Source organism: Balaenoptera musculus, chromosome 2, assembly GCF_009873245.2.
Source record: "Balaenoptera musculus isolate JJ_BM4_2016_0621 chromosome 2, mBalMus1.pri.v3, whole genome shotgun sequence".
Taxonomy (NCBI): Eukaryota; Metazoa; Chordata; class Mammalia; order Artiodactyla; family Balaenopteridae; genus Balaenoptera; species Balaenoptera musculus.
In genome coordinates this window covers 3,853,068-3,880,440 of record NC_045786.1, presented here as the reverse complement: position 1 = coordinate 3,880,440, position 27,373 = coordinate 3,853,068, and the positions used below count along the sequence as shown (strand labels likewise).

Genomic DNA, 27,373 nt, shown 5'->3' with positions numbered 1-27,373 from the left:
GAATACAAAAACAAGACCCATACATATGCTGTCTACAAGAGAACCACTTCAGATCTAAGGATACATACAGACTGAATGTGAGGGGATGGAAAAAGGTATTGCATGCAAATGGAAATCAAAAGAAAGCTGGAGTAGTGATACTCATATCAGACAAAATAGACTTTAAAATAAAGACTGTTACAAGAGACAAAAAAGGACACTACATAATGATCAAGGGATCAATCCAAGAAGATATAACAATTGTAAATATATATTCACCCAACACTGGAGCACCACAATATATAAGGCAAATTCTAACGGCCATAAAAGGAGAACTCGACAGTAACACAATAATAGTAGGGGACTTTAACACCCCACTTTCATCAACAGACAGATCATCCAGACAGAAAATCAATAAGGAAAAACAGGCCTTAAATGACACATTAAACCAGATGGACTTGATTATGTACAGAGCATTCCATCCAAAAGCAGCAGAATATACATTCTTTTCATGTGCACATGGAACAATCTCCAGGATTAATCACATGCTGGGCCATAAATGAAGCCTCAGTAAACTTAAGAAAATTGAAATCATATCAAGCATCTTTTCTGACAACGCTATGAGATTAGAAATAAAATAAAGAAAAAAAACTGTAAAAGCACAAACACGTGGAGGCTAAACAATATGTTACTAAACAACCTAATGGATCACTGAAGAAATCAAAGAGAAAATCAAAAACTACCTAGAGACAAATGAAAACAAAAGCACAACGATCCAAAACCTATGGGACACATCAAAAGCAGTTCAAAGAGGGACAATCTTACCTCAGGAAACAAGAAAAATCTCAAATAAACAACCTAACCATACACCTAAAGCAACGAGAGAAAGAAGAAAACCCAAAGTTAATAGAAGGAAAGAAACCATAAAGATCAGAGCAGAAATAAATGAAATAGAGACAAAGAAAACAAAAGGAAAGATCAATGAAACTGAAAGCTGGTTCTTTGAAAAGATAAACAAAATTGATAAACCTTTGGCCAGACTCATCAAGAAAAAGATGGAGAGGGCTCAAATCAATAAAATTCGAAATGACAAAGGAGAAGTTACAATGGACACTACAGAAATACAAAGGATCGTAAGAGACTACTACAAGCAACTATACGCCAATAAAACAGACAACCTAGAAGAAATGGACAAATTCCTATAAAGGTACAATCTCCCAGGACTGAACCAGGAAGAAATAGAAAATATGAACAGACCAATCACAAGTACTGAAATTGAAACTGTGATTAAAAAACTTCCAACAAACAAAAGGCCAGGACCAGATGGCTTCACAGGCAAATTCTATCAAACATTTTCGTAAGCGTTAACACTTATCCTTCTGAAACTCTTCCAAAAAACTGCAGAGGAAGGAACACTCCCAAGTTCATTCTACAAGGCCACCGTCACCGTGATACTAAAACCAGACAAAGATACCACAAAAAAAAGAAAATTACAGGCCAATTATCACTAATGAACATACATGCAAAAAATCCTGAACAAAATACTAGCAAACCAAATCCAACAATACATTAAAAGGATCATACACCATGATCAAGTAGGATTTATCATAGGGATGCAAGGATTTTTCAATATCCACAAATCAATTAGTGTGACACACCACATTAACAAATTGAAGAATAAAAACCATATGATCATCTCAATAGATGCAGAAAAAGCTTCTGACAAAATTTATGATAACCCATTTATGATAAAAACTCTCCAGAAAGTGGGCATAGAGGGAACCTACCTCAACATAATAAAGGCCACATATGACAAACCCACAGCTAACACATTCTCAATGGTGAAAAGTGGAAAGCATTTCCTCTAAGATCAGGAATAAGACAAGGATGTCCACTCTCACCACTTTTATTCAACATAGTTTTGGAGGTCCTGGCCACAGCAATCAGAGAAGAATGAATGAATGAATAAATAAATAAATAAACAGAATCCAAAATAAACAAATAAATAAATGGAATCCAAATTGGAAAAGAAGTAGTAAAACTGTCACTGTTTGCAGATGACATGATACTATACATAGAAAATCCTAAAGATGCCACCAGAAAAATACCAGAGCTCATCAAGGAATTCAGTAAAGTTGCCGGATACAAAATTCATATGCAAAAATCTCTTGCATGCCTATACACTATCAACAAAAGATCAGAAAGAGAAATTAACAAAACAATCCCATTTACCCTTGCAACAAAACGAATAAAATATCTAAGGATAAGCCTACCTAAGGAGGCAAGAGACCTGTACTCTGAAAACTATAAGACATTGATGAAAGAAATTGAAGATGACACAGATAGAAAGATATACCATGCTCTTGGGTTGGAATAATCAATATTGTCAAAATGACTATACTACCCAAGGCAATCTACAGATTCAAAGCAATCCCTATCAAATTACCAATGGCATTTTTCACAGAACCAGAACAATAAATTTTAAAATTTATATGGAAACACAAAAGACCCCAAATAGCCAAAGCAATCCTGAAAAAGGAAAACGGATCTGGAAGAATCAGACACCCTAACTTGAGACTACAATACAAAGCTACAGTCATCAAAGCTATACGATACTGGCACAAAGACAGACTTGTAGATCAAAGGAACAGGATTGAAAGCTCAGAAATAAACCCAAGCACCTATGGTCAATTATTCTATGACAAAGGAGGCAAGACAATACAATCGAGAAAATACAGTCTCTTCAATAAGTGGTGCTGGGAATACTGGACAGCTACATGTAAAAGAATGAAATTAGAACATTTTTTAACACCATATACTAAAATAAACTCAAAATGGATTAAAGACCTAAATATAAGACCTGATACTATAAAACTCTTAGAGGAAAACATAGGAAGAATACTCTTTGACATAAATCACAGCAATATCTTTTTGGATCCACCTCCTAGAGTAATGAAAATAAAAACAAAAATAAACAAATGGGACCTAATGAAACTTAAAAGCTTTTGCACAGCAAAGGAAACCATAAACAAAATGAAAAGACAACCCACAAAATGGGAGAAAATATTTGCAAATGATGCAACAGACAAGGGATTAATCTCCAAAATATACAAACAGCTCATGCAGTTCTATATCAAAAAAACAAACAACCCATTCAAAAAATGGGAAGATCTAAACAGACATTTCTCCAAAGACGACATACCAATGGCCATGAAAAGATGCTCAACATCATTAATTATTAGAGAAATCAAAACTACAATGAGGTACCACCTCACACCAGTCAGAATGGCCATCATCAAAAAATCTACAAACAATAACTGCTGGAGAGGGTGTGGTGAAAAGGGAACCCTCTTGCACTGTTGGTGGGAATGTAAATTGGTGCAACCACTATGGAGAACAGTATGGAGGTTCCTTAAAAAACTAAAAATAGAGCCACCATATGATCCAGTAATCCCACTCCTGGGTATGTATCTGGAGGAACTCATTCTTCAGAAAGGTACATGCACCCCAATATTCATTGCAGCACTATTTACAATAGCCAAGGCATGGAAGCAACCTAAGTGTCCACTGACAGATGAATGGATAAAGAAGATGTGGCACATATATACAATGGAATATTACTCAGCCATTAAAAAAAATGAAATAATGACATTTACAGCAACATTGATGGACCCAGAAATTATCATACTAAGTGAAGTACATCAGACAGAGAAAGACAAATTTCATGTATCACTTATACGTGGAATCTAAAAAAATTATACAAAAGAACTTATTTACAAAACAGAAACAGGCTCACAGACTTAGAGAATGCCCTACGGTTACCAGAGGGGAAAGGTGTGGGGGAGGGAAAGATTGGAAGTTTGGGATTACCATGCACCCACCACTATGTCTAAAACGGATAACCAACAAGGACCTACTGCATAGCACAAGGGACTCTGCTCAATACTCTGTAATAACCTACGTGGGAAGAAAGTCTGGAAAAGAATAGGTATGTGTATATGTATAACTGAATCACTTTGCTGTCACCTGAAGCTAACTCAACATTGTAAATCAACTGTACTCCAATAAAAAATAAATTTTTTTTTAAACTCAACAGTTTCCTAAAAGATGGCTGCCTCCTACTCCCACCAACAAAGAAAACAGTACTCAGAAATCTGTGGACCCAGTTACTGGAACCACCATGTCAAATAAGAGGATAAAGCAAGTACCACTAATAACGAACTAAAGGAAGCAGTCAAGCTATCAACTCCCCATTACAGACCCAAAGGTTAACACAGCAGATGTATGCGTAATCTTCAGAAGGTGCTCCAAGGAGAAGAAAATACTTGTTCTTGGCCATTTGGAAAGTACTGCTATCTCTAAGTGGAGAGAATAGCCTATTTCTTTAGAAGAATTAATTTCAACTATAAATCCAAATTGCTTTAATACAAAAAACTGTCCCAGGGATCAGGGATGTGGCTCTGTCCTAGCAGGATAAATTCACAGCTTTCAACTATAAACTATAAATCCAAATTGCTTTAATATAAAAAACTGTCCCAGGAATCAGGGATGTGGCTCTGTCCTAGCAGGATAAATTCACAGCTTTCAGCATGTTTCCATCAGCTGTCAACTGTGGAGTAACAGAGCTGTCCCCAGGATTCCTAAAACAGCCTGAAAACACTAAGCGAAATAAGACACCAATGAACCTACCTACAAAATAGAAACAGACTCATAGACATGGAGAACAGCCTTGTGGTTGCCCAGGGGGAGGGGATTGGGGAGGGGATTGGGGAGGGGGTAGACTGAGAGTTTGGGGTGAGCAGATGTGAGCTGTTACATACAGGATGGATAAACAACAAGGTCCTACTGTAGAGCACAGGGAACCATATTCAACATCCTGTGATGAACCATCATGGAAAAGAATATAAAAAAGAATGTATATGTATAACTGAATCACTTTGCTGTACAGCAGAAATTAACACATTATAAATCAACTACACTTCAATTTTTAAAAATTATAAGAAACTGGATTGTCCACCGATTTAATTTATTCAGCACCTGTAGCAACCGGAGATGATTTTAACATAACTTGGATTTTAATTCGGTGTAAGTCCAAACATTAATTTTTGACCACAAGTATTCATGTGAGTACTGGCTTTCTGGTAAATTTTTTAGTTAAATATTTTTTTTCTTTTTAATATTAAAACCATAAGCTTTTCTTTTCACACAGACTGTTTAAAAAAGATCTGGAGAGGTGGTCTAATTCATCCTTTATCAAGATAAGTAATGTTTTCCAAAGATACAAAACTTTTCAACTTAATATACAATAGGCTCCTTAATCTGAGCATTTACTCTTTTACCTAAAAGGATATTTCCCCCCCCAAAAATGGCAATATGGGTTAAAAAAGTATTTTCCAGTTGAACTTACACTAAAAAAAAAAAAATCATTCATATAATGCAACTAGATATATATATATTTTTTTTTTTTTTTTTTTTTTAAGGTCAGTGAAGTATATTTCCGTTCATAGAAAACAGAGTTAAGGCAGCCACATCTATGTCTGGACTAAAAAGCCCTTTGATCATTAAAGTTTTCTAGATATATTTTTTACATTGTTTTTCATTTTCTTTGAACCACAGAAAGGATGCTTATTTCCCCCAAATGGCATTTGCTGACATACTTCAGTTCAGGGAGCCTGCTGAAGATCTCTTTGCGGCTTAGTTCAGAAATCCCATTTCCAAGAAATATTTTTGTTCCATCAAATTCTTTGGCTCCTTTCTTACATTTGCCTTTAATATCAGAGTACACGGAAACAACATCTCCACCTTTCATAACTAGAGAAAGAAGAAAATCATATCACACTGATCTATCTGTACTTTGGCAGAATAGTGAAAATTCTTTAAGCTTTAAGTCTTCAAGCTTTAAGACTGGGGACGCCTAGGGGCATCAGTAGTGGGCATGAAGCAGACTAACCCGCCTCACTGTAACCCCTAATAGAAAATGTAACTTTTTACTTTCAAACATTTGCCAACAATAAATCGAATTGATGCTTTTTTCCCCTAGGAAAACAAAGATACAGAACAGTCTTCAAAACATCTGACCTCAGCTGGAAGTCTTTAGCTGAGCAGAAAAGGAAGGATATCTTCTATTTAAATTATTTTTCCCAAACCTAACATTCCCTAAAAGAGTAAATTAAGAATACTGAGATTCATCCCAATATTTAAGATTCCAGGTTCCGAATGTTCCCCTCACAAATGACAGGACAGCAGCCTGAGGTTTTAGGGCAACAGAGTAAAGAATACGAAACAAAATTTCAGACATCTTACGCTCTATTCATCAGTCCTGATCCTCTAAACATCGCACACGTCCTCAAAGGGAATAAAAGAAATGGGCACAAAACCCATATACGGATGCCTCACTTGTTAGTCCTTATCAGATATACCCCTCAACCGGCTATACTAAATGCAAAACTTGGAAAATATCCTTATTAAAGTAAATCTGAAATATACCTGCGTGATGATTTAATAAATTCTCCATTTGATGATACACATAAATTTTAGTGGCTGTTCTACAGAGAAACCTGAACGTTATACTCGCATTTTGAGGCTGACACGATTCCTGGAACATAGACGTGGGCTCCTCGTGAGACTGCATTGCCACACTGGGCTCCAACAATAACTTCACAGGGCTGTTGTTTTACATTCTTCCTAGGGATGCAAGATGAGAGAAAGTGAACAGTGATACACCTCCAGCGCCTATCAACCTTTTCAGTGTTTCAATCTGAACCCTAAGTAAATAACCTCGATGGTCTTCAACTGTCCCGTGGGAATGCCACTAATGAATAAATGAGAAAAAGCTGAAAAAAGATAAATACGGAAGAAATAGTTTTTTAAAAAAGTTACAAAGAAGATGGACACTTGAGAAAAAGAAAATAGAAAGAGGATCCTATTGCAAGATAGTAAGTGGCACCAAAAACTGCTTCATCAGATACAACAAACTAGTGAATATAACAAAAAAGAAGCAGACCCACAGATATAAAGACCAAACTAGTGGCTACCAGTGGGGAGAGGGAAGTGGGGAAGGGCAAGAAAGGAGTAGGGGATTAATAGGTACAAACTATTATGTATAAAATAAGCTACAAGGATCTATTATATGATACAGGGAATATAGCCAATATTTTTTTCTTTATTGAAGTATAGTTGATTTACAATATTGAGTTAGTTTCAGGTGTACAGCAAAGTGATTCAGTTTTATATATATAGATATATAGATACATAGATATAAATATTTCTTTTTCAGATTCTTTTCCCATACAGGTTATTACAAGATACTGAATATAGTTCACTATGCTATACAGTAGGACCTTGTTATCTATTTTATATACAGTAGTGTGTATCTGTTCATCCCAAACTCCTGACTTATCCCTCGCCCACCCCCTTACCCTTTGGTAACCATAAATGTGTTTTCTATGTCTCTAAGTCTATTTCCATTTTGTAAATAAATTCATTTGTATCATTTTTTTTTAGATTCCACATGTAAGTGGTATCATATGATATTTGTCTTTCTCTTTCTCACTTAACTTCACTTAGTATGATCATCTCTAGGTCCATCCATGTTGCTGCAAATGGCATTATTTCAGCAAAGTAGCCAATGGTATAGCCAATATTTTATAACTATAAATGGAGCATAACCTTTAAAAATTGTGAATCACTATACTGTACACATGTAACTTATATTGTACATCAGCTATACCTCAATTTAAAAATAATTAGGCAGGACTGAGGTCACAGGAAATGACACACAGGGTAGAACAGGAAAAGGGGCCCCTTGGGGCTCAGCCTGGTATCTGCCATCACCAGCCCTGATGCGTTTCATGTTAGAATGGACATGATCAAGTGTTTCTATTCTAATCACCCAATGAAGCTTTATGTGGATTAAAATCACAACCCCCAAAGGAAAAAAAAAAAAAACTGCTTCATCATTTAACAAGCATTACTGTTTCATACTGTTTCATAACAGCATTAGGAGAGAAGAGAAATAAAGTCCCTGCCTTCAAAGACTAAAATAGACAACATATGAGGAATTCAAAAATATTTCTAAAGTGGTAGATTGGTGCACAGTAAGTTATTAATATTTCAAACTAGACAAAGGTAAGTCTTTTTCTCTTCCTTTGCTATCCAGCTTTTTTGAGTGTTCTCCAATTTCTCACCTCCCATCCATTCCTCAAATCACTGAAGCCTGGGTATCACTTCCAACACTCAGAGCGGCCTTTTTCAAAGGTCAGCAGTGCCTGTGTGATTACCCCAAACAAACATCTTGAGCACTGCATGTCTGATGGGCTTCCCTGGTTGGCAACATTTCACACGTGCTGTCGTAACTCCTTGCTGGGGGAATTAAGTGCGTTTTCTTCCCATGATCTCGAAATGATCAAACCTCAGTAAACTTCTCAGCTTTATCCTCCTTCCTGGTCCCACACTCTCACTGCCCGTTCTCTAGCTATCTCTAGAAGAGGTGCACTCCCCCAGGTGCTAAAGCATGCCAGGCAGCTCATCTCACTCTGAATCCTAAATCTTGGCAATCTCAGGATTTCAATAATCACAAAAATTACCCATATATTTTTTTTTAATTTTATTGAGGTATATTTGATTTACAACGTTGTGCTAATTTCTGCTGTATAGCAAAGTGATTCAGTTATACACATACATATTCTTTTCCATTATGGTTTATCAGAGGATACTGAATATAGCTCCCTGTGCTATACAGTAGGACCTTGTTATTTTTCTTTAAACATTTTATCAACACAGCACATTTTTTTTATACAGCAGGTTCTTATTAGTCACCCATTTTACACACATCAGTGTATACACATCAATCCCAAACGCCCAATTCATCACACCACCACCACCACCCCCCCGCCGCTTTCCCCCCTCGGTGTCCATACGTTTGTTCTCTACATCTGTGTCTCAATTTCTGCCCTGCAAACCGGTTCATCTGTACCATTTTTCCAGGTTCCACATACATGCGTTAATATACGATATTTGCTTTTCTTTCTGACTTACTTCACTCTGTATGACAGTCTCTAGATCCATCCATGTCTCAACAAATAACCCAATTTCGTTCTTTTTTATGGCTGAATAATATACCATTGTATATATGTACCACAACTTCTTTATCCATTCGTCTGTCGATGGGCATTTAGGTTGCTTCCATGACCTGGCTATTGTAAATAGTGCTGCAATGAACATTGGGGTGCATGTGTCTTTTTGAATTATGGTTTTCTCTGGGTATATGCCCAGTAGTGGGATTGCTGGGTCGTATGGTAGTTCTATTTTTAGTTTTTTAAGGAACCTCCATACTGTTCTCCATAGTGGCTGTATCAATTTACATTCCCACCAACAGTGCAAGAGGGTTCCCTTTTCTTCACACTCTCTCCAGCATTTGTTGTTTGTAGACTTTCTGATGATGCCCATTCTAACTGGTGTGAGGTGATACCTCATTGTAGTTTTGATTTGCATTTCTCTAATGATTAGTGATGTTGAGCAGCTTTTCATATGTCTCTTGGCCATCTGTATGTCTTCTTTGGAGAAATGTCTATTTAGTTTTTCTGCCCATTTTTGGATTGGGTTGTTTGCTTTTTTTAATATTGAGCTGCATGAGCTGTTTATATATTTTGGAGATTAATGCTTTGTCCGTTGATTCGTTTGCAAATATTTTCTCCCATTCTGAGGGTTGTCTTTTCGTCCTGTTTATGGGTCTTGTTTATGGTTTCCTTTGCTGTGCAAAAGCTTTGAAGTTTCATTAGGTCCCATTTGTTTATTTTTGTTTTTATTTCCATTACTCTAGGAGGTGGATCCACAAAGATCTTGCTGTGATTTATGTCAAAGAGTGTTCTTCCTATGTTTTCAGGACCTTGTTATTAACCCACATATTCTAATGATTAGCCTTTCCAGACTGATTACCTGCAGGTAGCTATATATACATGTCCCACAGTTATTTCAAACTCAACAAGTCCTGAACAATGTTATGATTCTCTGACCCACTCCTCAAATCCTTGGTAACACCCCAATGCTTTTCATCCTCCTATGTCTCCAGTCTTGAACAAAGTGCCATTATCTATCTGAATAGCCAGACTGGAAAGCCTGGCATCATCTTAAATCTCTTCTTCCGAAAACTTCGAACATTCACTGAGTTACCAAGTGATGCCACCTCTAACTCTCTGACAGGTCTTCGGGGCCCATCCCCTGACATCAGACGTGCATCGCCTCTTAACCTGATCACTGAGTAGCTTCCACGTTTTATCTTTGATTGCTTTCAGATCCTCCTGATGTCTCTGGCGTTCTTCAGTTCCATTCTGAGGTACCTAGATATGGATTTATCATTACTTTTGGCTTCAGACATTGTATTTCTTAAATCTGACTTTCATCAATTCTGGAGAATTCTTTGTCATTATATTTTTCAATATTGTCTCTCCCCATTATTTCTAATCTATACATCTGCGACTCATTAGAAACGTGTAGTGCCTTTTCATTCTTTTTTCCATGACTCAGTTTCATACTTTCAACTGCTTTACCTTCTTTATCTGCTGCATTCTGGGTAATTTCCTATGAGTCATCCTCTAGTTCATTAATTCTCTCATCTGTTGGGTCTAATCTTCAGTTTAGCTCATTGAATGAGTTTTTAATTTTAATGATATTTTTATTTCTAGAAATTCTTTTTCAATTCTTTTTTCCCTCTTAGGGTCTTTTATGTTTTAGATTCTTCCTTTGTTTTTTATCATTTCAAGGAGACTGATTTTACAGTCTCTACCAGTTAGCTCTATTTGCTACAGTTCTGGGGGAATCTAATCCCTTCAGTTTGTGGTATACACTGGTCCTCACTAGTGGTGGTTTGATTCTTAGTGTGGCTTCTAACTGTGAGAAAGGTGCATGGCCTGGGCTGACGGGTGCCACTCCAGAGTGGTTTCAAGCATCTCAGGAACTGGCTTAGGATCCAATTTTTATGTTAATTTCCCAAACTGCAGGTTTCCAGACCACTTGGGTGGTATGAATTTGAATTCCAAGCCCTTATAGGTATGAAACCTCTGAATTCTGCATCTCAGAGACTTTTTTTCCTCCAACTAAAAACTCCAAGGCAAGAGAGATCCAACTCCTAATTACTGCCTTGTACTGACTACTGGATGTTTCTCACCTCCTAGCACTAGAATCCTCTTGTTAAAACCAAAGCCCCCACCCAGGGACTTCCCTGGTGGCACAGTAGTTAAGAATCTGCCTGCCAATGCAGGGGACATGGGTTCAAGCCCTGATCCGGGAAGATCCCACATGCCGCAGAGCAACTAAGCCCGTGCGCCGCAACTACTGAGTCTGTGGCTCTAGAGCCCGTGAGCCACAACTACTGAGCCTGAGCTCTAGAGCCTGCGAGCCACAACTACTGAGCCCGCGTGCCTAGAGCCCATGCTCCACAACAAGAGAAGCCACCGCAATGAGAAGCCCACGCACCGCAATGAAGAGTAGCCCCCTCTCGCCACAACTAGAGAAAGCCTGTGTGCAGCAACAAAAGACCCAATGCAGCCAAAAATTAATTACTTAAAATTTTTTAAAAAACCAAAGCCCCTAAATTCAGGGGACCAAGCATTTTCTCCCTCAAATTCCCCAACCCTTAATCTTAGCTCACACACTTACTGCTCTGTTTTCAGTTACTCTTCATTCTAACCACTGAATATTTCACTTACATTCTTAATCACTCCACTGTGCATTTTATGACCTATTTTTTAGTCAGTATTCCTAGTCCTATGTAGCAGAAACATCCTCAACTTATCTAGTTCACCGTATTGCTGGGAATAAAAGACTGAAATAGTTCCCTAACTTGGCTCCAGTTTTGCAATTCATCTTCTTTTGAAAAAAGTGTTTAAGCTTTTTGGGCTATAACCCAGGGTAAGAAATGCACTTAAGTCACATCCCAGTACACGTGTGTATACACACACATACATTTATAGCAAACATTTCACGAAATACCTTACTATGTACAATCCAAAATATTATAAAATACCCCATTTCTTTAAAAAAAAAAAAAAAAAAAAAGCCCATAAAAAACCAATTAACATAGAGAATCCTAAAGATGCTACCAGAAAACTACTAGAGCTAATCAATGAATTTGGTAAAGTAGCAGGATACAAAATTAATGCACAGAAATCTCTTGCATTCCTATACACCAATGATGAAAAATCTGAAAGTGAAATTAAGAACACACTCCCGTTTACCATTGCAACAAAAAGAATAAAATATCTAGGAATAAACCTACCTAAGGAGACAAAAGACCTGTATGCAGAAAATTATAAGACACTGATGAAAGAAATTAAAGATGATACAAATAGATGGAGAGATATACCATGTTCTTGGATTGGAAGAATCAACACTGTGAAAATGACTCTACTACCCAAAGCAATCTACAGATTCAATGCAATCCCTGTCAAACTACCACTGGCATTTTTCACAGAACTAGAACAAAAAATTTCACAATTTGTATGGAAACACAAAAGACCCCGAATAGCCAAAGCAATCTTGAAAACGAAAAATGGAGCTGGAGGAATCAGGCTCCCTGACTTCAGACTATATTACAAAGCTACAGTAATCAAGACAGTTTGGTACTGGCACAAAAACAGAAACATAGATCAATGGAACAGGATAGAAAGTCCAGAGATAAACCCATGCACATATGGTCACCTTATCTTTGATAAAGGAGGCAAGCATATACAGTGGAGAAAAGATAGCCTCTTCAATAAGTGGTGCTGGGAAAACTGGACAGGTACATGTAAAAGTATGAAATTAGAACACTCCCTGACACCATACACAAAAATAAACTCAAAATGGATTAGAGACCTAAGTGTAAGGCCAGCCACTATCAAACTCTTAGAGGAAAACATAGGCAGAACACTCTATGACATACATCACAGCAAGATCCTTTTTGACCCAGCTCCTAGAGAAATGGAAATAAAAACACAAATAAACAAATGGGACCTAATGAAACTTAAAAGCTTTTGCACAGCAAAGGAAACCATAAACAAGACCAAAAGACAACCATCAGAATGGGAGAAAATATTTGCAAATGAAGCAACTGACAAAGGATTAATCTCCAAGATTTACAAGCAGCTCATGCAGCTCAATAACAAAAAAACAAACAACCCAATCCAAAAATGGGCAGAAGACCTAAACAGACATTTCTCCAAAGAAGATATACAGATTGCCAACAGACACATGAAAGAATGCTCAACATCATTAGTCATTAGAGAAATGCAAATCAAAACTACAATGAGATATCATCTCACACCAGTCAGAATGGCCATCATCAAAAAATCTAGAAACAGTAAATGCTGGAGAGGGTGTGAAGAAAAGGGAACCCTCTTGCACTGTTGGTGGGAATGTAAATTGATACAGCCACTATGGAGAACAGTATGGAGGTTCCTTAAAAAACTAAAAATAGAAGTACCATATGACCCAGCAATCCCACTACTGGGCATATACCCTGAGAAAACCATAATTCAAAAAGAGTCATGTACCAAAATGTTCATTGCAGCTCTATTTACAATAGCCAGGACATGGAAGCAACCTAAGTGTCCATCATCGGATGAATGGATAAAGAAGATGTGGCACATATATACAATGGAATATTACTCAGCCATAAAAAGAAATGAAATGGAGGTATTTGTAGTGAGGTGGATGGAGTTAGAGTCTGTCATACAGAGTGAAGTAAGTCAGAAAGAGAAAAACAAATACTGTATGCTAACACATATATATGGAATCTAAGGGGAAAAAAAAAAAAAAGGTCATGAAGAACCTAGTGGCAAGATGGGAATAAAGACACAGACCTACTAGAGAATGGACTTGAGGATATGGGGAGGGGGAGGGGTAAGATGTGACAGGGTGAGAGAGTGGCATGGACATATATACACTACCAAATGTAAAACAGCTAGCTAGTGGGAAGCAGCCGCATAGCACAGGGAGATCAGCTCGGTGCTTTGTGACCACCTAGAGGGGTGGGATAGGGAGGGTGGGAGGGAGGGAGATGCAAGAGGGAAGAGATATGGGAACATATGTATAACTGATTCACTTTGTTATAAAGCAGAAACTAACACACCATTGTAAAGCAATTATACTCCAATAAAGATGTTTAAAAAAAAAAAACAAAAAACCAATTAAATTGGGCTTCCCCGGTGGCACAGTGGTTGAGAATCTGCCTGCCAGTGCAGGGGACACGGGTTCGAGCCCTGGTCTGGGAAGATCCCACATGCCGCGGAGCAACTAGGCCCGTGAGCCACAATTACTGAGCCTGCGCGTCTGGAGCCTGTGCTCTGCAACAAGAAAGGCCGCGATAGTGAGAGGCCCGCGCACCGCGATGAAGAGTGGCCCCCGCTTGCCACAACTAGAGAAAGCCCTCGCACAGAAACAAAGACCCAACACAGCCAAAAATAAATAAATAAATAAATAAAATAAAAATAAAGGAATTCCTTTAAAAAAAAATGCAAAATACTCCATTATATTAAAAAAAACCGATTAAATTGATTTCACAACCTACTAATGGGTCATGATCTACACACAGTTTGGAAAACATACCTTTATGCTACTACCAGTATTGTATTTCTAAAATCATGACTGTAATAAAAATTATTTGGCTCCTATATTCTATGCAAAAAAGAAAACACTCCCTAGTTTAAAAGCAAAAGCCCTTCACATTTCACAGTCTACCTCTCCTAACTACTTCAGCATCTTCTTTCACCCGTCTCTCTGAGAACTCATTAGCCAAGCCTGATCACTTCTGTCGTGAACCACCATCTATTTTCACACCTCTGTACTTTCTGCATGTTTTCTCTCTATCTCGCATACCCTTACCTACTTTATCTCCTCATCCACCTCATTCTTACTCACCTTCAAGGCTCAACCGAAGTAACATCTATTTGGAGAAAATCTTTACCCACTTCTTCGCACTCAGCCCTTCTTCTTCTATGCTCTAGTGGTATTTAATTCACACCGCTACCATGGCATCTATTGCAGTTTAACTTGTACCAATATTCTCTGCTTTTAGAAACTATGTTCCATCCATCTTTGTAACGTCTTTGCGTCTCACACATAGCACCAATTCAAAAAATATCTTGTGAAATGGAAACTTGTAGTGTTAATCAGAAAGTTTTTATGAGAAAAACCATTTCATGGCAAGAAGAGAATGGGAGACCACAAAGATGAGTCTTAACATAGTGGGCCAGAACTGCTATCATTTCTTTGGGAGGCCTGGTGACAAGGCTGGTCCTCGGCTAGTGTTTTGGAACTTAGAATCAGGGGAGTTCCCACTATTAACTGATAAGGGTAGCTCACTGTGCCTACACTGTTTGTAACAATGTATTTGTAAACAAATAATATGGTTTATGGTGGACACTGACTTTCCTTCTGGGAGGCTGGAATTTGGGTACATACCAGGCAGGAGGTACCCACACAACCTGCCCTGAATGAAAATCCTGGATGCCGTGTCTCATTAGAGCTTCCCTGGCTGGTGACATCTCACGTATATGTTGTCATCCTTGTTTATTACTGAGGGACTTAAGTGCACCCTGTATGACTCCACTGGAAAAAGACCCTACAGCTTGCAAATGGTTTTCCCTAGACCTCATCCCATGCACCTTTTGTTTTGTTGGTTTTCCTTCAGATTCTTTCACTGATTAAATCATAGTCACGCATACGATTATATGCTGAGTCCTCTGAGTCCTCCCAGGGAATCACAGAGCCAGGGAGTGGTCTTGGGGATCCCTCAACACAAGAAGTAATTGTATAAAAATGTAAGATAGCATATTCAAGTGGCAAGGTGTACGTCAGCTTCATGGAAATTTTAGCGAGGAAATGTAAAAGTTGACGTAGGGCCATAAAAAACACTAAAAGCTTGATTTTTATTGAACTGTTTCTAAATAAAGGAGTGAAGCATCAACATTAAAGATGATTTTCCAATTGAACAGTAATAAAGATTGGAGGAAAAATAGTAAGAAGGTACTTAATTACACACAGCCAAAAATAAAAATAAATAGTAAAATAAACATTTTTAAAAAAATACTCTTGTATCAATGTAGAAAACAAACTTATGGTCATGGGGGGAGAGGAACGATAAATTGGGAGATTGGGATTGACATATACACACTACTATATATAAAATAGATAACTAATAAGGACCTACTGTATACACAGGGAACTCTACTCAATACTCTGTAATGACCTATATGGGAAAAGAATCTAAAAAAGAGTGGATATATGTAGATGTATACCTGATTCACTTTGCTGTACAACAGAAACTAACACAACATTGTAAATCAACTATACTCCAATAAAAACTTCTTTAAAAAAAAATACTCTTGTATTGGGAGTGGGGGGAATGAATTAGGAGTTTGGGATTAACATATACACACTATATAAAACAGACAACCAACAAGGGCCTACTGTATAGCACAGGGAACTATACTCAATATTTTGTAACAGCTTATAAGGGAAAAGAATCTGAAAAGGAATATTTAACTGAGTCACTTTGCTGTACACCTGAAACTAACAACACACTGTAAATCAACTATAATTTGATAAAAAAATAAAAAATACAAAATACTCTTGTATCAAGAGAAGCCTGGCATTCAATTTTCTCTAAGTTTTTCAATAAAGTTGACACTGATACCATCAAAATCAGCATTGCAACCTTATGTTCAATCTAATTACTACCAGTGATAAAACCTTCCTAACATTAAAATATATTTGATCAGTAAATTAAATAGCATGTTAAATAAAATGAGGGAACCTGAATTTTATGGTGAGAAATTACTTTTTAAATTGTTTACTGTCTATAAATAGTTTAACCTATGTTTTGATATCTTAAATAATTGGATGATGTTGAGCTTCTAGTAAAAGATTAGTCAAAGAGTAAAAGTATAAATATATTCCTTTTTCTAAAGCCCACAGAAATGGGGAAAGAAACATCTGAAAGAAAATTCCATTTGCAAGAAAACTAAGAAACAGCTATCACCCAAATGATTGAGAATAATTAGCTAACACAGTAAAATTTGGATCAAACCTAGTTCCTCAACAGGGTATGAATGCTTCTGAAAAGGAAAGGCTTCTGGGCGCCTAAACAAATATCTACTGCTTAGATCCAGGACCAGAGGGTCAGATAGAAAAAAGGAGAATCTGGGAATGTCTTGTCAGTGTCCTGTTCCCTACAGATAAAGATGAAAGAGGATCTGGACTGGCAAAATTGGCACAAGCGGACAATCTGTGTTTTCTGTAACAAAACTGGACAAACTGCCTAGAAGTAGCTAAGGGAAGAGAAGGGAAAGCGCAGCCAACTCTGTCACTCCTCCCCTGAGTTCACTAAGCATAAACAAAAATTAAAGCCCCCAACAGAAAAGCTGTGAGCTGGACCCCCTCACACGGAGCCTTAGTCTTCTTCAGCTCAGCTCACCAGGACTAGAGTTGTGCCACTAGGAAAGACCTGGTGAAAGAATTTCTGAAAGACACATCTGATGAGTTGTCTAGGCATACACTTGACTTGACTTGAAGTACAAACTAGGTGAATCTATGTGAAAGTTTTCATTCAAGGATTCATTCAAACTGGGAACTACGTGTAGATACAGATGGCCCTGTCTACCCTCAGGCTCTGCATCCATGGATTCAACCAACCACAGATGAAAAAAAAATTTTTTTTTAATTCCAGAAAATTCCTAAAAGCAAAACTTGAATTTGCTGTGCACTGGCAACTACGTACATAGTATTAAGTATTATAAGTAATCTAGAAATGATTTAAAGCATACTGAAGGATGTGCATGAGTGATATGCAAACACTACACCATTTTATATGAGACTTGAGCATCTGTGATTATTGGTATGTTGGGGTGGAGGGGGTGGGTATCCTGGAACCAATCTCCCATGGATACCAAGGGACATCCGTAGTACTAAACAAAGTTGTAATAAACAAAAGGCAGTACAAAATGTACAGACTAAAAAAGGGCAGAATTTCAAATAAACTCTCCATAGTTTCAAAGAAACTAAAAAGAACCTTAAAAAAGGGATATAATAACAAGATTAAAAAAATAAAGAACAAAAGTGAACTAGCCAAGCTCAGCAAGCAAAGGATAGTAAATCCTCAGAAATTAAACAGTTAATGTAACAGGCTTGCGACAGCTATTCTTAGAAAGGCCAACTTGGAAGGTTGGCCCTTGGCCAGCATCTGGAAACTTGACTGGCAAACAGTTCCCAGCACTGATATAAAACCACCTCTTGTAAGAGTGAATTACTGTTCCTAAACTGTTCGTCCAAGCAGCATGGTTATGCTGAACACCTGCTTTCCTTTTGGGAGCCTGGAATTTCGTTACATGCCAGGCAGAGGGCGCCCAGATGACCAGCACCCAACTAAAACCTTGGGTGCTGGGCCTCTAATGGGCTCCTCTCATAGACAATGGTTCTACACACGTCACAACTGACTGCTGGAGGGATGAAGCCTGTCCTGGTAGCTCCATGGGGAGAGACTCCTGCAAGCTTGCGCCTGGTTTCCTCCAGACTTTACCCCGCGTGCCTTCTCCCTCTGCTGATTCTGCTTTTGTACCCCTTTCGTGTAATGAATCCCCGCCATGAGCCCGACTAGACGCTGAGTCCCGTGAGTCCTTCCGGCCCGTCACAAGACCCTGGGCTGCCTGGGGGTGTCCCAAAACAGGCAGCATCTGCACTGGACATCCAACATGCAGAGTACCGGGGTCCTCCTAGCAGAGAGGGCAGAAATATGGAACAGAAAAATATTCAAAGAACTACCAGAAGACTTGTAATTTAAAAATTACACTGCATTTCAATGAAAACTAAGGAGAATAATTATTATTATAAGTATTAATAATAATTATTATTATTATAATTATAAGGTATATCCCAGCATAGTTTCTAAAGTCCAGTGCCTAAGAATCCCATAGATCTCCAAGTGAAAAATCAAGATTCTGTTGTAAGGGGGAAAATATTTTTTGGCCTCAGATTTCTTCATAGCAACATGTGAGGCCATAAGATTGTAGAAGCAGTGTCTACAAAGGGCTGAGGGAAATAACATGTGGCCTGAAATGACTATAATCAGCCTATAAGTTGTTGTTTAAATATAAAGGCAACAAGCAATTCTCAAGCGAGAAAGGAAACAGAGCATACAAGAGACATACTTGGGAGAAGGGAAGCAGGCGCTGGAGACCTGCTAAATGACGCTATTCGATCAACCAAGAGATCAATTAAGATAAAGAACTCAGAAATAAACTGCCAATAGGGCTACAAGCAAGCGCTGCATTCACCTGAATTATGCTTGTAGAATAAAAATGTTACAAGGCTTTACAATATTAAAAAACTAACAGTAAATAAAAATTGGTTGGTGGAGGTTTTAGGGCAAATTTAAGCCTAAGAATTTCTTCAAATTTCATAGTAGAAAGTCAAAAGATACCTAATAAAAGTGATGATGACTTTAAAAGGCAAAAAAGAGCCGAACTGTTCCTTTTAGAAACGAAAGGTAGGTATATGAATCCACAATCCTAAAAGATTTCTTAGTGCTTTCCTGTAGTAACTCACCATTTGTGTTTTATAGTTCACTAACGCTTTAACTTTTTTTAACTTTTTATTCACTTTCGGCTGCGTTTTTGGTCTTCGTTGCTGCGCGCAGGCTTTCTTTAGTTGGAGTGAGCGGGAGCTACTCTTTGTTGCGGTGCTCAGGCTTCTCTTGTTGTGGCGCATGGGATCTACGGGCATGGGCTTCAGTAGTTGTGGCGCACGGGCTCTAGAGCACAGGCACAGTAGTTGTGGCGCACAGGCTTAGCTGCTCCGCGGCATGTGGGATCTTCCCAGACCAGGGCTCAAACCCATGTCCCCTCCATTAGCAGGCTGATTCTTAACCACTGCACCACCAGGGAAGTCCCCACTAATGTTTTAATGAGTAGTTTAGCTCACTACAAAGAACAGATGAAAGGATTATTACGTAGCCAGTAAAAAGAATGAAATAGTGTTATATAGGATTATGGAAAACTATGGAGTCCACAGTACATTCTGAAATGAATCGCAGGTCTCAAAAGACCTGTGACTGTGATCAACTGTAGTAACTAATTGGTTTAAAACTAGGAGATGAAAGAAATCAGAACAGTGGTTTCCTGGTAGGGGGGCAGAATGCAGAGAATTTTCTGGGTGATGGAAATGGTGTATATCTTGATGGGGGTGAGTCTTCACTACACAGTTGTATGAATTTACCAAAACTCAGCAAATAGTACACTTAGTTAAGATCTCTGCATTTCACTAATGCAAATTCCCCCTTAACAATGAGCTAGAAGAAGGAGTTTACAAAATCAGGACTTGCCTGGTGGTCCAGTGGTAAAGAATCCACCTTCCAACACAAGGGACGCGGTTTCAATCCCTGGTTGGGGAACTAAGATCCCACATGCCGCGGGGCAACTAATCCCACGCACCACAACTACAGATCTCGCACACCTCAACGAGAGCCCACGTGCTGCAAACTACAGATCCCACGCACCACAACTAGAGAGAAGCCCCCGCGCCGCAACAAAAGATCCCGCAAGCCTCAATGAAGATCCCACGTGCCACAACTAAGACCCAACACAGCCAAAAAAAAAAAAGAGAGAGTTTACAAAATCAATTTTTTTAATTGCAGAATACGTGCTTACAGTAAAAAAAAAAATAAGACAGAAATGTTACAAGTGAAAATCTCCTCTTACCCAGTTTCTCCCAATCCAACTTCCTCAGAGTTAATCCCTGTCAACAGTTGGGTATGTTATACCCTTCCAGACTTTTTTCCGTATATAAATAAATATGTATAAATCTGTAGTTGTGTGTGTTTTTTAATTGCAAAAGAAATGTGATTTCTTACATTCCTACACAGAGCAACATGCTTTTGGTATTTAATTTATCGAGAACATCACCTTTTATTTGTACATATAATTCTCCCACATTAAAGGTCATATAAAAAATAATAATAATAAAGGCCATATAACATTCCACTGCGTGGATAAACCAAAAACCACTGCTCTACTGTTGACCACTAAATTACTTTAAAGCTTTAACAAAATGAGCATTTTTATGTTTATTATAAAGTCTTAGAGGTATTAAAAAATTTTTATCACAATTAGGGATTTTCAATACAACTCCCATTATAATATGAAAGCCTATTTTTTCAATTTTTAAACACATCCCTTCCAAACACACAGTATCTGTTCTACTCAGAGAACAAACACAGTAATTTAACATAACTGTGAATTAATAAAATTTTACAAACATATCAATTATGAAAGTAGGAAACGTTGCTTTGTATTTTTGTTGTAGCTCAAAAAAGTTTTAATTTAGCAGTGGAATCAAGATATACAAGTAAACAAACGTAATTTTCTTACAGAATGGAAAAAAATCAATCACTGCACAGCAGAAACTATCACAACATTGTAAAGCAATTATACTCCAATAAAGATGTTTAAAAAAAAAAAGAAAACATGATATAACACAGAAAAAAAATCAATCACTGCACTAAATGCAACTACAATGCATTACTCTCAAGGTACCTGGGCCCATTCCTAGTGTTCTTGTGTAATATTTTCCATGAAAGACTATAGAGTCAGCATTTATCAAGTTTGTGAATTCCTATCTAAATCAAATGGCTAATAATGGAGAAACTTAGTACTTTCACCAAACAGTAAAAAAGAACCTGTGACATTTTTACTTAGAAGAATACAATTTGAAAATGAAATAGTTACAAACCTAGGTCCAATAACAGGAATAAGTAAGACATCCTGAAGGTCTGGATGTTGAAGAATAGGAAAACTTAATCCATTAAACTGCTGTTAAAAATAAACACATAGGATTACAAAGCAATCAATATACTGGTTAAATTTCAAATTACAGAGCTTTTCAGTGTCATTACCTAGCAGAGCATGGTAATGAGCTTGATTTAGGGTATTTTCACTTTATTCCATGGGATACTATAAAAAAATCAAAGACTTCAAAACAACAATGTTTTCTCTATAATTTGATTCTCAAGTATCTTGACTTCTTTACAAGTAAAAGGCTCAATTTTGCTTACTGTTTTTGACTTTGTAAACATGAACTATGTTGACCTTACGTGACTTACTCTGAAAACATGTATCCAATACAGAATTGCATGAATAGGACATTAAAGATTGAGATTATTAAATGCTATTTATTATATATTATCAACACTGGATGCCATGTCAGTTGGATGATGCTTTCTGGCAAAGGCTCAGGATTTTCAGTATCCTCTACCATACTTGGCCTTCAGACTGGGAATAAGTGCAGGGCCAGTGGTATAGGTGCTGGGGCCAACTCCCAGTCTCATGGGAGCCAACTCTGCAGCTCTTCCCAACTCCATGGTCATGCTGGTAGCTTGAAATCGACCAGAGTGGGAGCATTTACACCAGAAAACTCAGCAAACACCACACACCAGGGTTATTTTTCCCAGAAAGTGGGTTGTGCAGGATGTACCAGCACACCACAGCTGCAGGCGGAAGACAACTGGGCACTCCACGCGGAAGAGTGGACTGGACAGCAAGGGCTGTGTACCCTGTCAGAGCGCAACACGCAAATACTGGAGAACGAGTCTCTGTCATGTAGGCTAGGGATTATCAACTCACTCATGTTCACATAATACACCAAAGAGCAGTGACCATAATAGATATCTGCACTGCCTTGTAGCATCCGTACACTACCTACTGAAAACTTCCCAAATCAACCTATTTCTAAGTTGATAAGGAAAGAGAAAAAAAAATTCTTCAGATTTTAGAAATCTAACTATATTTCTACCAAGTCAACAGCTCTTCTGCCTTCTGCTTCTTCCAGGCAAAGGATACTGTGAACTAACCATATCCAACAGAATAGTAAGAAATCTTAAGGGCAAACTCATTCAAACAAACCTCTCTCCCTTTTTTTTTCCCTCTCTCCCTCATGTTCTCTCATTGTTTGATACCTTACAGCATCCAGACTATGGATCCTTCCAAGGAGAAGAGAATGAATTTTGCCATTTGTTTTTGTTTTGCTTTGGAAGTACTATTTCTTTATACTATAGAAATATTCTACATAGAGATCAATCCTCCTCAGGCCAAGGTTTTCCTTCTCTCCCTTTTTATCAGATATTAAAATGATACAGAAATAAAACTTTTATAAAACCACACGTCTGTAACTTCCATAAAACACCACAAACTTTTTTTTAAACCAAGCATATCACTTGCTTGTTTTTCTGTTTGTTTCTACCCCATGCCCTTTTGAAAACAGCCTTAGTGAAGTTAATTTACATACCATAAAATGTACCCATTTTAAATGCACAATTCAATGATTTTTAGTAAATTTACAGAAGTGTGCGACCATCACTAGAATCCAATTTTAGATCCCGTCCGTCAACACACTATGATTCCTAATGCTCACCTGCAGCCAATCCCTGTTCCCAGCTCCAACCCCAGGCAACCACTACCCTACTTTCTTTCTCTAGAAATCTGCCTTTTCGAGACATCTCATATAAACAGGATCATACAATGCAGACTGTCTTGTGTGTGGCTTCTTTCACTCACTATAGTGTTTTTGAGGTTCACCCAAGTGGTAGCATGTATCAGTTCACCACTTTCATTGCTGTACTGTTCTACTGTCAACATACCACGTTTTGTTTTTCTATTCACCAGTCGATGGACATTTGGATAGCTTCTCCCTTTTGGTGATTATGAACAATGCTGCGATTAATGTTCATGCCCAAGCCTTTGCATGGACGTATGTTTTCATGTCTCTTGGGTAGACACCTAGGAGTGGAATTGCTGGGTTGTACAGTAAATTTATGTTTAACTTTTTAAAAGACCACCAAACTGTCTTCCAAAGAAGCCAAACCACTTGACTTTCCCACCTGCAACATATAAAGGTTCCAGTTTCTCCACATCCTTCACCAGTCAAATGAAATTTTAAATGATTAAATTTCAATATGTGACACAGAGATATTTGGAGACAAAGCACCCACTCATATACTGTTCAGGATATGTCTTTAGGACACACATGAGCTTGGGACATGGCAAAAGAAAGGAGATGTACAATCTAAAACCTCCTGCGAATCTCTTTTCCTGCTAGAAACAGGCACTGCTCAAACCACCAGATTCTTACCTAGTGCCCACGACCCAACCTCCTCAGTCTTATCTTAACCTTCAAGGAAAGGGACTCAAAAGCCCGGAGTGATTTTGTCTGCCTGATCTTAGATACAACCCCTGAGATCTTCTATTCCCATCAGAGTGGGCTCCTAGATTATCTAAGCTCTAGGAATAATTTGCTAGAAAAGAAAACAATCTGGATCTGCCTAAGTTATGGACACCTTACAGGCCTCAGAACAGTTTCCTTCATACTGAAAACCTACATGCATGACTACATAAAAGTAATAATCTTAGTTGCTTAGAGGAACTGCTTATATTTTATGCCTAATGCCATTACTCTCGATAAAATTACCACTCTTATTAAAAATCACATTAACCTTTCTCCAAGTCTTATTTAAAATTATTATACTAAGTTTTGCTCTCATACAGCCAGAAATCATAGCTGGTTCTTCTTATAACCTGGTCATCTCCTCACAACTTGAAGTTCATAGAATTGTTCTTAAAGAGAGTATGATAAACATTCCATAAATGTAATGAGATTAAAGACAAAAAATAAATGAATCAAGCAACAAGGTCCTATTTGTACAACACAGGAAACTATATTCAATATCCTGTAATAAACCACAATGGAAAAGAATATGAAAAAGAATATTTATATGCATAACTGAGTCATTTTGCTGTACAGCAGAAATTAACACAACATTGTAAATCAACTATACATCAATAAAATTTTTAAAAAAGAATCAATACCAGTGAAAATTCTCTGAAAATTTCTGTAAGTTATATCCAGAGTAAACTGATAACACAGCCTGTGATATACAAATGCAAGTCTTTTAAGCATGCTTACCTCTTCCTTTTCATTTAGGCAGTAATTAGGTAGAAATAGGTCTGCTGACACCTATCATGGTTATTTGTTAGAAGAGATTTAATAACTACAAAATGCAACTTGAAGTACCCCCTTCAAGCAACTGTTTTCCTCCATCTTACATTTCTTTGGAGGCAAGTTTCAGTGCACAGTGTATGAAACACAAAATGCACAGCTTTGGGGTTTTCTTTCTGGTTTAAAAAAAATGTTAATACAATTTTCAAAGGTTACCTTTCATTTACAGTTACTACAAAACATTGGCTGTATTTCCCATGTTGTACAACACATCCTTGAGCCTGTCCTACACCCAACAGTTTGTCCCTCCCACTCCCCACCCCTATACTGCCCTCCCCCCCTCCCCACTGGTAACCACTCGTTTGTTCTCTGTATCTGTGAGTCTGCTTCTTTTTTGTTATATTCACTAGTTAGTTGTATTTTCTAGATTCCACATATAAGTGATATCATGCAGTATTTGTCTTTCACTATCTGACTTATTTCACTTATAAAATGTACAGCTTTTGAAAGCAAAGAAGAACAATACAAACAAGAAAATTCCAATATTATTTTTCTGCCTGGAACTTTAAAAATGCCATTTTATAATACTGTTTTCACTTATAGAAAATGAGTATTATGCCAAAACTATTTTATTGGTTGAACAAAAAAAAATTTGTTTTATCTTTAAAATATATCTTTACATTATTTAATTTCCTGCTTTTATTATATTTAATTAAATTATTATATTAAAATAAAAAATATAATCCTACAGGTAATCAGTAGGCACCTCCTTACCTCTGGGCTCACCTTGGCTATGTGATCTGCCCTCATGGTCGTTATACGCTGCTTATTACAATATCACAGACATTTAGGGTTAGAATGGACCGCTTATGTATTTTAATGACGAAGCAACGGAGGCCCGGAGGAGTTGAGTGACCTATCCAGTCACTAAATTAATTCAGAATCAGAAGTACTAGGTTCAAGTTCTAGCATGAGCACTCACTATGTAACCTTGAACAACATTCGTGATCCTCAATTTCCTCACCTGTAAACTTGTAATAGTATATCGTTCACATGATATTAGTGAGGAGTGACATGACATAGATTGTAGAAATCTAATTCTGTACATAATGACAAAAATGTGCACAAACCTTCTGAAGCTCATCAAATAACAGATTTTTCACATGTTGTACTGAGGCTAGATGCGTATTTACTCTGACAGTAGTGAATGATGGAGGGTGGGACAACTTATGTAACAGAGTTTCAAACTTCCTTTCTGCTTCTTCTTTACCTAAAGCAGATACAACCTGAAAAGAAGAAAAGAACAAGTTAATGTTTCAGTTTCATTATACAAATTAAAAATATTAAGCAGGCTATATGCCTATACATTTGTTCCAACTAATGAAACATCATTCAGCAATTGTTCGGTTCCATTTCACTTCTCTGTATTGTTTATGTGTTAATAACACTAAGGGAATCGCGATATTTCACAGGGTTATGCTAATAAACACCTAGTGAAACACCAGACAAAAAGGGCTTAGAAAACCCTGCCTCAGGCTTCCCTCGTGGTGCAGTGGTTGAGAATCTGCCTGCCAATGCAGGGAACACAGGTTCGAGCCCTGGTCTGGAAAAATCCCACATGCCGCGGAGCAACTAAGCCCGTGCGCCACAACTACTGAGCCTGCAAGCCACAACTACTGAGCCCGCGAGCCACAACTACTGAAGCCCGTGCACCTAGAGCCCGTGCTCCGCAACAAGAAAAGCCACCGCAATGAGAAGCCCGCGCACGGCAGCAAAGAGCAGCCCCCGCTCGCCGCAACTAGAGAAACCCCGCGCACAGCAACGAAGACCCTACACAGCCAAAAATAAAAATAATTTTAAAAAACTTTTTAAAAATACTGCCTCACTTCAAAGCATTATTAACATTTTAACATATCTGCTACATTTATTCATATAAATTCAGGATTTCACTCTACTTATTTCTAAAAACATTAACTGTTACATCACTTCTGTAGAACTAGTTCCTTGCTAACCTCGTATCCTAGAGCAAATTGGTTAGTAACGTTTTAAAACACCAATATTTGAAGAATAAGTAACACTGATACCGTCACCCAAAGAGCCCCCATAACATCAGCTTCTTAATATGGTATTATTAAATGTAACAGATAGATATTGTCCCAAAAAGGACAGGTAGCAAGATACCTGTCAGATATAAAGTTAAACTCAAACGACCAAGTTTCCTTGTAATTAACTAAAGCTTTTGAGACACGTATTTCCCCATTTTTTGTCATCTTTGACTATACCCTGCCTCACAGAATCTTCATAAACCACTTGCCAGCCTAATAATCCACTAGCCTAAAAATATTAGTACTCTCTCAAGGTTTGTTTTTTTTAACTG

General features: G+C 37.7%; 1 protein-coding gene across 7 annotated transcripts in view; it reads right to left on the bottom strand.

Annotated features, from left to right (window-relative positions):
• Window positions 1–27,373, bottom strand: part of NSUN6 (NOP2/Sun RNA methyltransferase 6) — an 88,813-nt gene that overhangs the window by 59,626 nt on the left and 1,814 nt on the right. For 5 of the 7 annotated variants that reach the window (XR_005018649.1, XR_005018648.1, XM_036842148.1 and 2 more), the window contains exons 2-5: window positions 26,127–26,282; window positions 21,739–21,818; window positions 6,554–6,663; window positions 5,637–5,790 (exon numbers count right to left, since the gene is read on the bottom strand). Coding sequence is in view for 5 of the 7 variants with exons in the window: in XM_036842148.1 (XP_036698043.1) it covers window positions 5,637–5,790; window positions 6,554–6,663; window positions 21,739–21,818; window positions 26,127–26,282 (500 nt within the window). In the remaining 2 variants the exon portion in view is untranslated. The remainder of the gene's footprint in view (window positions 1–5,636; window positions 5,791–6,553; window positions 6,664–21,738; window positions 21,819–26,126; window positions 26,283–27,373) is intronic. The other 2 variants (XM_036842150.1, XM_036842149.1) reach the window with 2 other exon arrangements.